At 40.5% G+C, this 12,874-nt stretch overlaps 1 protein-coding gene across 4 annotated transcripts in view; it reads left to right on the plus strand.

Annotated features, from left to right (window-relative positions):
• Positions 1–428: 428 nt before the first annotated feature.
• The window catches only part of AXIN1 (axin 1), a 172,616-nt gene continuing 160,170 nt past the window's right edge, over positions 429–12,874 (plus strand). The window contains exons 1-3 of one of the 4 annotated variants that reach the window (XM_077827636.1): positions 429–639; positions 1,720–1,838; positions 2,870–3,838. In XM_077827636.1, the coding sequence (XP_077683762.1) occupies positions 2,961–3,838 (878 nt within the window). In that variant the 5' untranslated portion in view covers positions 429–639; positions 1,720–1,838; positions 2,870–2,960. Of the gene's footprint in view, positions 640–1,719; positions 1,839–2,866; positions 3,839–12,874 lie in introns of all 4 variants that reach the window. The other 3 variants (XM_077827637.1, XM_077827638.1, XM_077827635.1) reach the window with 3 other exon arrangements.

Below are 12,874 nucleotides of genomic sequence, written 5' to 3' on the forward strand. Positions count from 1 at the left end.
CAGAGTGCGGGGTTGTTTATTTAGCTTAGAAGAACCCCGCAAGGTTAGGTTAGCCTGTCCAGGACCACGGTTCAGAAAGGAGCAGCTGTATGCGTTTGTCTTGCCAAGTTGGTAAATATCCTCTTTTAAAAATGACCCGGGAAACTGAGCTGGCCTCTGCAGAGCGCTGCTGCCAAATTTGGAAACGGCTTCGTTCCCTGCAGCTGGAAAGGGACAGGAGGCGTGCAGCCCGGCCTGCACGGAGGGCACGGTCAGCAGCTCTGGAGGCTCCAGGTTTGGCTCTCTCCTCTCCTCAGCACGGCGCTGCCCGCCCGCCCGCGGGGCGGGGGCCTGGGCCCTCCTGCGCCCCCTGGCTCGGGCTCTCCCGGCGCGGCGCGCTCCCCGCAGTACCGGGCGGAGGCGCGGGGGGCGCGGCGGAGCCGGTCTCTCCCGGCAGCGGCTGGGCTGGAGCCGCGGCGCAGGCTGAGCCGTGCGGGGCTCGCTGCTCTCCGTGTCGCCGCCAGACCGAGCGGCTGCGGCCATGGGGGTCCCGGGCCGCCCGCCTTGTGCTGCTTCCCCGCGGCCGCCGCCTGCGGCTTCTGGCCGCCGCCGCTGCTGAGCCGCATGGGCCGGGCCCCGCGCCGCGGCTGCTCCGAGCGGGTGAGCGAACGGGAGCGGCCGGAGCCAGGCCCCAGCCGTGCTGCGCTGAGGCCGCCGGGCCGAGCCGGGGAGGCCGCCGCATTGTGGGGCCGCCGGGACGGGCCGGCTCCGAGCCGGCGCTAGGCCGCCGCCGCTGGCGGGGGAGCGGGCCGGGCGTGCGGGATCCGCCCGCGGGCGCTGGGCTGCGGCCGGGCCGGCGGGAGGAGGGGGTCGGGGTCCCCGGCGGGTGGGATCAGCCAGGCTTCCCGCGGAGCTCCCGCGAGGGTCCCGGCCCCGCGTCCTGCTCGCTCAGTTGGAGCCATGGTTCCTGTCAGTGCCGCAGCGCCCGACCGGAGCTGCCGGGCTGGCTGGCCCAGGGCTGCGGGAGCCTCCGAGCCCGGGGCACTGGCCAGCAGCAGGGAGAAGGAGCAGCCCACTCGGGAGCCCCTGGGCAGCGCGGGGGAGGATCATTATCCGGCCAGTTAGGAGGGATTATAGGGAGCAAATCCAGGGTCTGGGCACCAAGGCCTCGATCCGCGCCGGAACAGCACGTAGCCGCCGGGATCGGGGCCTCAGACTGTGCATGTGTCTCCGCACCATGTACCTGGGCTGTGCCCAGAGTCACCAGGCATGGCGATTTACTGCAGTGCCTTCAAGCTTTCCCCGGAGTTGAAATGCTCAGGGCTTCTCAGGGCTTGAGAAATGGAGCCTTGCTTGCAACTGGGAGCAAAATGGCTCGTGTGTCAGTTTCGGAGTGTGAGGTTCAACTCAATGAAAAGGTTAAAATGTTATGTTGGATGTTTAGGTGCTGGAAATCTTTATTGTGAAGATCGGATTATTTCCATGACTTCATTGCTCTAGTGATGGAAGAGAAACATACTGTAAACGGGGCATAGTATGAAATAAGAATACACTAAATTACAGGTGTTCAGGCAAACCTCAGAATAACAACTGAATGTTTTGCATGTTTTGATCCAGTAGTTGTAATGAGAAACTATCTCTTGGTCTCATGAGCACAAAAAACAGTTGAAACACACAGTTATCTAGGAATTAAAATCAGTTAACCTAATTGTTTACCACTTTATTTTGTTTTGTGATGAGGTACAAACTGTTTGGTGTCTTGAAGGCCAGCCCGGGCACCTTCTAGCTGTATTTTTTCAGCTCAGTTGGGAGCAACAGAAGTGGGAAAGTTGTCTGAAAGATGTATTCATTTGTGTGGGGTAAGCTTTGTGAGAGAGGCTTTTATTTCATAATTATTTTCCTTGGTATATTTTCACATGCAATTGAATAAGTCCATCTAAAGAAGTTATTTGTAAGACAGCTGCAGCTTTACAGCATTCAGGTCTTTGAGTTCACCAGTATTATTTTGTAACACAAAACTTTTGTTAGTGTCTTTAAAGAATTTAAGTTGTATTGATTTATTACAAAAGTAGGTACTAGAGGTAGTACATTTCTACTCCTGCCTCCATAAATAAACACCTTCTGCACCATGTTGATTCAAATTACTTTTAAAAATATTGTTTATTTCTCATCGTCAGGTGGTGACTAGAAATGTTCTCAGGGCCAGTAGCAAATAATGGTTGTTAGCTTACATGAAATGTCAGTAAATACCCTCCATTCCATGAAGTATAATGGTATATTTAGTAATACTGTACCATACACACCATTTTTACATTATGCACATTTATTACAGGAGTGTAATTGAGAAATAATGCAAAATATCCTGGGAATGACAGTATATTATGATTATCTGTACACTATGATTTTAATTTCACTAAAGTATATTGTTCTCTTAACCTAATGAATGCTCAAAATGCTTGTCTGTTAAAAGTGCTAAGGCACTGTCAAAATGTCTCCAGAACTGGAGGGGAATTTCATGACAGTTGATTGTATTGAAAGTTGTCTTTTCTTGATTTTAATGCTAATTGGAAGTTTTTTCAGAATATTTTCACATGCCCTGAAAGAAATTCCAAAACTATTATGGAGATGTGACTTTACCTAGTGGTTAGCTATGTTAAAATACTGTATATTTTATGACTTAAGTCTGGTATACAAATATACACATTAAAAAATTCAAGTAAATCCCCTATTAAAGAAATTTGTATAAATCCTCTTCTAGGATTGGTCATCAGTTTGTTTAGCTACCTCAGTATTAGGAAGCTTAAAAATACTGGAGTACTCTTAAAAATAGTCCTGTGTTAGAATTTTTATCTGCAATATTTCTTAATGTTGTTCTCATTTGTTTCAGCAGAACAAACACATTCACTCTGGAACTACTGATACTGGTGTTTTGAGACGAAGCCTGTTCCCTCATTGTTCCTGTGCAAGCAGGCACCATAAAAATGAATATCCAAGGGAAAGGCTTCCCTTTGGATCTTGGGGGAAGCTTCACCGAAGATGCTCCAAGGCCACCGGTCCCTGGTGAGGAGGGTGAGCTAGTTTCTACAGATTCAAGGCCAATCAGCCACAGCTTCTACTCTGGTAAAAGTGACGTTATTAAAAATGAGACTTCCACAGCAACACCGAGGCGCTCTGATCTGGATTTGGGGTATGAACCTGAGGGGAGTGCTTCTCCAACTCCACCCTACCTGAAATGGGCTGAGTCGTTGCACTCCTTGTTGGATGATCAAGATGGGATAAATCTGTTCAGGACTTTCCTGAAGCAGGAGGACTGTGCAGATTTGCTGGACTTCTGGTTTGCCTGCAGTGGCTTCAGGAAGCTAGAGCCCTGCGTCTCCAATGAGGAAAAGAGGCTCAAATTGGCTAAAGCTATTTACAAAAAGTACATTCTGGACAATAATGGGATAGTATCCCGGCAAATCAAACCAGCCACAAAAAGCTTCATAAAAGATTGTGTCATGAAACTGCAAATTGATCCTGACATGTTTGACCAGGCCCAAACTGAGATTCAGTGCATGATCGAAGATAATACCTATCCTTTGTTCCTTAAGTCAGATATTTATTTGGAATATACAAGGACAGGTGGGGAAAGTCCTAAAATTTATAGTGATCAGAGCTCAGGATCTGGAACAGGTAAAGGACTGCCTGGATATTTGCCTACTCTTAATGAGGATGAGGAGTGGAAGTGTGACCAAGACACCGAAGAGGAAACCAGCCGAGATTCAGCCCCATCCAGCAGGCTTACTCAGAAGCTGCTTTTGGAGACAGCAACCCAGCGTGCCACATCAACCAGGCGATATAGCGAGGGAAGAGAGTTCAGGTACATTAGCCTGATAGAATAAAATTTCTAGTGTCTTGTGTCTGTAGAACTTTCATGAAAGCCGTTTGGGCTTCTTGAGGCTGTTGTGAATTTGGGGATGCATGTGGGACTGCGTAAGTGTCAGTTCTGGGGATGAATGTTACCTTTTCATTTGGAAATTTTGTTTGGAATGCAAGCTTTTTTGTTTGTTTGTTTTTTGAGGAGAGTCAGTCTGAAGTATCTGTAGAAACTGAGAACTGCGCTTGATAGATTCTCTATGATTTCTGTTAATCACACCTGAAGTATGTTTCCATCAGCTCCTTAAGATGAGAGAGTGTCATTTGAAAGATGGAGGGCTAATGCATCAATCATGGCCATGGGTGGTCCTCTCATGTGCATTGAAGAATGATTCAAATGAGCTGCATTTCCAGGTTTGCATTTGGCCTGTAGGAGAGAAATGACAGTATTTAGTGGTTGAACTGTAGATTTTATATACTCATAATTAGGGTCCTACCAAATTCATGGCCATGAAAAACGCATCACGGATGGTGAAATCTGGTCTCCCTCTGTGAAATCTGGTCTTTTATATGCTTTTACCCGATACTGTATGGAGACCAGCGTTTCTCAAATTGGGGGTCCTGACCCAAAAGGGAGTTGCAGGGAAGTCTCAAGGTTATTTTAGGGGGGTTGCGCTATTGCCACCCTTATTTCTGCACTGCCTTCAGAGCTGGGCAGCCGGAGAGCGGTGGCTGTTGGCTGGGTGCTCAGTTCTGAAGGCAGTGCCCTACCAGCAGCGCAGAAGTCAGGGTGGCAATACCACACCATGTCACCCTGACTTCTGCACTGCTGCTTTCAGAGCTGAGCAGCTGGAGAGTGGCGGCTGCTGACCAAGGGCCCAGCTCTGCAGGCAGCGGTGCAGAAGTCAGGGTGGCAATACCACACCGTGCCATCCTTACTTCTGTGCTGTTACTGGCTGCGGCTCTGCCTTCAGAACTGGGCTCCCAGCCAGCAGCCGGCTGCCCAGCTTTGAAGGCACCACTACCGTCAGCAGCAGCACAGGAGTAAGGGTAGCAGAACCGCAGCCCTCCTACAATAACCTTGCAACCACCCTACAACTCCTTTTTTGGGTCGGGCCCCCACAATTACAACACTGTGAAATTTCAGATTTACATATCTGAAATCATGAAATTTGCAGTTTTTAAAATCCTACGACCGTGAAATTGACCAAAATGGACCGTGAATTTGGTAGGGCCTTACTCATAATAGGGCTTTGCTGTGTGAATATGTAAGGGAATACTCAGTGTGACTGGTGACTACAAGTTCTTTGTCACTGGAGCGATGGCACCCATCATATTCCTCTCTACCAAATGGAATGCATAGCAATCCCTGGAAGTGATTTTTGATTTGGTCTTAAAGGCTTCCTGACAGTGGATTCTACCAGTGCCATCCAAAAGTAGGAGTTGCCAAATTTAGCTATTTATTTTTCCCTTATGGCCTTTCCTTTCATCCAAATCATTGTTTTTCATAAATAAGATACTCTATTTCCTGTCATTCCTCCCACGTCCTTACAACTCTGTGTTAGCTGGAAGTTCAGTTAAAATGCCAAATATTTATCAGGGAGTTCTCCAGGTTCAGTAACATGTCCAGAATGCGTTCTTATTTCTTTAAAATAAAATCACCTTTTTTTAGTACATCTTAGGCTAAAATTTGGCCACTTTGTGAAGGTTATAAAATGAAGCAGCTAAAAGTTTCCTGATCAAAGCTGCCCCAGCCTTAGGAGAAGGTATTTATGGATTTAATCTCACTCAGCAGTCCTTTAGTCTGGCAGCTGGAAATTCATCCCTCCCTCTGCAAAGCCTCAGCCCATTGCAGATGCTGAAGCATTTTCATTTTGATCCTTGTTTTCGTACAGATTTTGAGGAGGGAATGTTGAATGTGAAACTTTGAAAAAAGAGGGAATTCATGTGACTCCCTGCTGGTTTAATCAAGAATCTAAAAAACAAAATCCCACATCCTGGGACTTTCCTGTGGAGTTAATAAAAACCTTGAACATTTCTTGAAGTGGATTTTGATTGACCAGTTGGGTACCTACTATAAGGGAAGATTAGAACATTTTAAGATTTAAGTATCTTTTTATTTAAGTGATAAATAGCTTTTAAGATTGGAAATAACTGGTTTGAGGTAGAGTTTTCTCATTTCTAGAACAGGTAACAAAAGAGTATTTAGCAGTTCTGCACTTCAGATCTAATTTAGGGAAAATACCGTGAATGTATTGGTTGAATACTTATTTTAAAACACCATGAAATAGTGGCACTGTGTAATAAGGTTTATAAAGTTCAGAGCTTTCATACTAAATCAGAGCAATATGAGATGGGATTAAACACAGGTTGTGCATCTGAGAAAAAATAAACAGGGATATTCATCTTTTGTAAAACTTTGTGCCCAACAGTCCATCACTACAGCTACAGATTTTTCACTGTCAGGTGCCTCTTGGAAATTCTTGCCATCAGTGGGCACTTCAGTGAGATGCATTTCCATACCAGGAATTACTGAATGGGAATAACATTTTTAAAAACATTAATATATGTATTACTGTAGGTCCAGAGGATCCATTGTGCAAAGGGGATGTACAAATATATATGTAGACATGATCCACTCTCCCAAAAAGCTCATAAGCTAAAAGTAATTTGATATCTTAATTGCCAATCCATCCTTGTAGAACAGGTCATCTAACCAAAGTCCTCCAGGGGTACAGCGTACCAACCGTTGTTTTGAGCGGTATTGTAAACATTAAGACCTTGCTCCTGCAAACACTTAAGTGCCTGAGTACTTTTCTCATCATTAAATTATTTATTTTTTTATCTGATTTTTTTATTAAATCTGGATTTTTTAAATTTAAATAGGTTTATTTTTTTTTAAAAAAATCACATGTATAATTAGGACAACCTATATTAAGGCCTAAACACATTATAATCCATAAAAATAATTTAAATGCTTTTTTTTAAATAAAGCAGTACGTGTTTGTTGCCGAGCTTTAAAGAAAGTCAAACCACTGAACTGGTGGAAGTCACTGGCTAAGCTCTACTGCCTAACAAACTGGAGTTTGTTAAAGTGATAAGTCAGCTTTTGACAGCAGTAGCCTCTTCTGCAAATGGAGAGAGACTATTTTCTTCATTTTAGTTTATTCAGCTAGTTCAGTTTGAGCAGTTCATTCTGGGATAAGAAACCAGTTGTGAGTTGTGAAAAAGCAGGAAAGCTTGTTTTCCCCTTCCAATCTATGAATAAAAACTAGGAATGAGAGGATGAGATCTACTAGTTCTAAAATCTTGAAGGACAGGTTGAACAGAAACAGTCAGTTCAATTCACTAACTACAGATGAGACTGCCTACATTTAATAAATCAGTTTGTTTTAAAAAACTATTTTGATAAACTTTCTGATACACCATTTTGTTCTTAGGTATCCAGCACACTTAAGACACTCTTATTTAACTTATAACCCCCCCCCCAACCATTTTAAAATGTTTTTGTGTATTTTCAATTGAATTTGAATTTCCATCCAAATAGAACTTGACACAAATAACAAGTAAAAAATTATCTACTAGATAAAAAAAGTATCATTCACTGTTTTTCTAACTTAATAAAAATGTGAAAATTAAGAATCTGAATAAATTTTAAATTAACCTATAGAATTACTTAAATGAGTACAGATATATTATTCTTTTGGTTAACAACATTTTTTTTAAAACCAACAAATTTAGGGGAAAAGGGTATATTTAACTGCAAGATAACAAGTTTTAATGGTACCAACTAATGAGAAACAACTTTTCTTTAGGAAAATAACTGAAAAGTAGAAATGCAAAACAAGATTAAAATTGATGATTTAAATCATGATTAAAATCACTTCAATTTAAATTAGTCCACTTTGCTTTTCTCATGTGAGTAGTGCCTTTGAAGCCAAGTGGACTACTTACATATGTACGTTCTTGTTGTATATAAAAAGCATGTGCAGATCAGGGCCTTTGGTTGTCTTCAACATTTTCACAATTCTTCTGGTTTTGTATGTAGGATAATTTCCAATTTGTTATTGAAAGAGCACTGATATTAGCTTTTTTTCTTTCAACCTCCTACATCTATAGGTCTGTTTAATCTTCCCCGAGTTTAACCTCTGCATATTGCTTGACTTCCATGGAAATTGAATAAAGAAGAATTTGTACAGTTAGAACTTAAACTATTTGTTTTGTGAACATGCATTTTTAGTCAGATTCAAATCTTTGCAGCATAAGAGGCTTAAAGTGTTAAATTCCCCATCTCATGAAAATAAAACAAATATAAATATTTGCTCAGACCATTTCAATTAAGCCTGTTATTAGTGTGATATATTCCTGAAGGTGAGGGTTCACTCATGCGCAGTATGGAGAGCATTGTTTAAAATAAAAGTGTCATATTACCTACTGTGTTTTTGTATAGGAAGGAAAAGGCAAATAGTCATTGCACGTAGGCTACTGCAAATTAATTGGACATTGGTTATGGATCAGTGAACTTCAAAGAAGGTAACCTCAGAAGATCTCGTGCACTAATGCACAGCTTCCAAAACTGACACTAGCATGGTAGTGAATGTGACTAAATCTTTTATTAACCTTCTTTTGAGATCCACTGATGGGATTTTTCTGAGTTATGAAGAACAGAAATTAAACTTTTGCCTTGCAGATTTATTTTGAAGTATTCTAATAAAACCTGCACATTTTAAAGATTTGGAACTCTATTGCTAGTCATTAAGTTGCCAGGTTACATGTCACATTCTTCTTTTATGTGTGCAGGTTTCTTCTACTAATTACTTATTTATCTAAATTTGGTCTAAGATCTCCCCAACTATAGATGCCCATCCAGAGCTCTGGGTGTCCTTGACTTGCACCATAAACTAGGAGTTACAAACTCCCCTGTTGAACAGTGAGGTCATACTTGCTTTACTAAATCATAAACTCCCAGCTACTGTTTTGTTTTGTTAAAGAATAATTAACTTTGTTTTAGAAGATACCTTACACACATTCACTTGGCTTTGTTTTGGCAGAGATAATCAAGGGGGCAGCATTGTGTAACAACTGTTTTGGGTTTTTTTCAGAAAAAACAATCTAGTGGTGTTTGGTTTCTCCGTTTTTTTAAATTTATTGAAAATTTATGTCACTCTGAAATGTTTCCATGAACATGACATACATTAGAGAGGGAAAATAGGTGGAGTGATTGGTGAATGGAGGGGACATGGTTAAAGGTGAAATCCGCTGTCAATGGATATTGGAGAGTGGAAAGTTTAACTTGAGAGGGCTTGAATTGCTAGAACTGGAAAACTTGTGGAAGGTGGGCTCGATGTCTGATAACATGAAGTAGTTTTTATATGAAGCTGGCTAGCTAATCTTATTTTTCAGTCTTTGCAGAGTTGAATGCACTAGGGGGGTGGTATTTCATTTCAACTATAGTAAATGTGAAAGCTGCTATTTAATAGTGAAAACAATTGTGTGTACTGATTATCAAACTTCAGCATGTGAATTTATGTGACTCATCATAATCAAAGTTGAAGGAAATAATGGGAAACAAGTGATCTGAGTGGATGGAAGTACTTATCTTTAACTCTTTAAAAGTAAATGTAAACATTGTCAAGTTAAGTGGTAGAATTGGACAGATCTGTGCTCATCTCAAAACATGGGAAAAAATTGGTTTCTTTAGGTTGTTCAAGAACAAATGTTCATTGAATAAAACTGTTGTTGAAGTGGAAGCGTAGTACAATGATTTGAAGAAGTTTGGTGATCTTGCAAGTAAGACTTTAAAATAGATATGTGATAATGTAAGTCCCTGCTCCGGGCCTTCCAGCAGCAATTCAATACCAGGTAAATTCAGAGCGGTCTCTGTTCACCTTCGACATCCAACAAATGGCAAAGATCCATGGGTGATATGCCATAACAATAACTGAAAATGTTAACTTGATAAGTTGCAACCTTCTTCATTCTAACAACATTGCCTTAATTGTAGCACAAAATGATCAGTTTAAAGGAATAAATGAAGCACTTATCTTGGATATATCCTGCTGCAGGGTGACTTTATTAAAATAATCAATTTTAATCTTGTTTTGCATTTATATTTCATTTTCCTAAAAATATTTTTTTAAAAAGTTGATTCTCTTTAGTATAATTTGGCACTATTTTTTACTAACTAGGAGAATATATTATCTATACACACTATTTAAACAATTATATTTCTTAACATACATTTAGTCAGAGTTTTAATGTTTACTTATCAGTTATTTCAAACTGCATTTGGATGGAAATTAGAATTCAATTAAAATGCACAAAACCAGCATTTTAAAATTGTTTTTTTATAAAAACGACCTTAAATGTGCTGGATACTTTTCTTTTATACAGTTATCAAAGCACGTTCTTCTTATAAAACTGAGTTCTTAAGCAAAACAACTGTCTGTAGTTAGTGAAATGAATTGATTGTTTCTGGACCCCATGTCCTTAAAGATTTTAGAACTCGTAGATCTCATCTTTCCATGCTTTATTTTTAGTCCTAGATTGGAAGAGAAAAATAAACTTCCTTGCTTTTTCTCAACTCCCAATTGTTTTTTCAACTTTGTATGAGTTAGTTATTGAATTGAATTAGTTGAATAAACTGAAATGAAGAAAATAACTCTCTCTGCACCTGCACAAGAGGAGGCTCCTGCTGTCAAGAGCTGGCGTAGCACTTCAGCCAACTCTGGTTCCAGGTGCTTAGCCACTGATGCCCACCAGTTCTATAGTTTGACTTTTTTTGAGACTTCGGTAGCAAACGTACTGCTTGAATATTATTTGTTTACATTAATTTAAATGATTTTAGTAGATTATAGTAAATGTAGGCTTTAACATAGTTTGTCATAATCTCAATTTTAATTTTATGTAGGAGTTCTAAAGAGGAAAAATACAATTTTATTAAATAAAAACCTGATATAAATAATCTAATTTTTTTTTTAAATCACTGATTTCTTTATTCATCCTGCTCCACTAGATAGATTTGAACTCCCAGGTCCATTGCTTGATGCTGCAAGTGAAGAAAGAGTACAAGTTAAATGAAGAACTGAAAACCAAAAATCAGCACTTAAATTAATGAAAAAATGTTTGGCTAATCATAAGAAAGAATGGTTTCAAGAATCCATACTAGGAAAATTTGATTTGATGTCTAAAACGAAAACCACAGATTATGTTAAATTGGTGAAGATGCTATCCAGGAGCGTAGAGGAAATTATGACAGCCATTTGCTCAGACAATAAAAATAAAAGTTTAAAAAATGAGAACTGCTCCGATATAAAGATCCTAAACTTCTGATTTATGGGTACAAAGTTTATTATTTAAACCACATTGTGAAATAAACAACACAGTTCTAAAAGCACTTTCATAGAATATCAGGGTTGGAAGGGACTTCAGGAGGTCATCTAGTTCAACCCCCTGCTCAAAGCAGGACCAATCCCCAATTTTTGCTCCAGATCCCTAAATGGCCCCCTCAAGGATTGAACTCACAACCCTGGGTTTAGCAGGCCACACTCAAACCACTGAGCTATCCCCTTTACAGAAGGTCAAAAATGCTTTAAATCACCATTAACTTCAGAGTTGGTTGGTTTGTTGAAAAAGGAGGATAGATGCCATGGCTCCCCAAGGACTCTTTAGAAGATTCTGTATATTTGTATTCAAATGTTATCAGTGTTGAAATTTTCAACAAGCATGAGGTGGACTCTGATCAAAACATAGCCCATTTTTTTTCATAACATGGTACTCTACTGATCGATATGAGATTTACAGAAACAATTGAAGGAGGTTTCAGAAGGACATAACAATTTAGTCTGACACTTCTCTTGCAGTTTTAGTCATAATCTGACTTGATTTAACCAACAGTGAAAAACTGCAGCTACACAGAGAGAAAGTTGAAAAATAATTCAGTGAAGCTTAGGCAACATAACTGATCCCAAATAAAAATGTCATAAGTTGAGCCCATATCAAGAAGAAGCTGAAGCGTGGCTGATGGAAGGTGATCTTGATGATTCTTCTCTGTTAGCGTTTACATTTTGAGACCCAAATTTCTACCTCGACCTCCGTTGGCGAAGGAGTTTGTGTCATGGTTCATTGCACTGAAGTGGTGGGAAATTGTGGAAGTAAAAACCTAGGACAGTTGAAGTCAGAATTTTGACCATTTTTATAACCTGGATTGTGGTGTAGCCAGCTCAACGTTAATTTAACTTTTTTTTTTTTTAGTATGTTTGGGTTGGTCTGGTTGAAACTTTATAATAGACTGGTTACTGAAAGAGCAAATAGTTACTAAAGGTATACCTGTATGTAATGGCAGATACAAAAAAGTGTTAGACCTCACGAGGGGAGCTGGTTTGTTCTATTCACAGAAGTACAAGTTTTTTCTTGGACAAGATGTTCCTTCTTTTACTTGGGGAAATAATATGCTTTGAAAGAGAATCACTTGGGGCCCTCTGCTTTGTGGTGTTTTTTGCAAAACCTTAATGGGTATTTTCCCAGGGAAAAAAATGTTTTGTTTGATTTGAGGAAAATCACAACCTTGACTTGTAGCCAATAATAGGCCACAACCTATGCATCAGAATCAAGGCCTTCCTGGCTGGTGAAGGCCAATACAGTCAATTATTGCTGGAGATAGTCAGTGTCTGTTAGGGAGAGCATGGAAGCTAGCATGCTTCCTTTCTTCAAAAAAATCATCTTTTGACATAGACAGTCTAGGCAGCCATAGTCCAGTGTGGTGCCTTCCCTTTTGGAGTAAGGTTTTGACAAGGTTGTGGCACATTGGTTCTCATAGCATCTGGTTGTGTTTGATTATCTTAACCCTTGTACCCAGTCTGGGTACAGATCTAGGTTTCGTACAGCTCTTGTTGTTTGGTTGATGTTTTCTTAACAATTAACAACAATCAGGGGTCACTGCTGATATAGCAGATATACCAGCTGCTCTCCATACTGGTGATCATGAGGCATTAGTGATTTGTCTGCAGTCTCGAGCAGGAGTGTATGGTGCTACCTGGTT

This window comes from Eretmochelys imbricata, chromosome 10 (assembly GCF_965152235.1).
Source record: "Eretmochelys imbricata isolate rEreImb1 chromosome 10, rEreImb1.hap1, whole genome shotgun sequence".
NCBI classification, from domain to species: domain Eukaryota; kingdom Metazoa; phylum Chordata; order Testudines; family Cheloniidae; genus Eretmochelys; species Eretmochelys imbricata.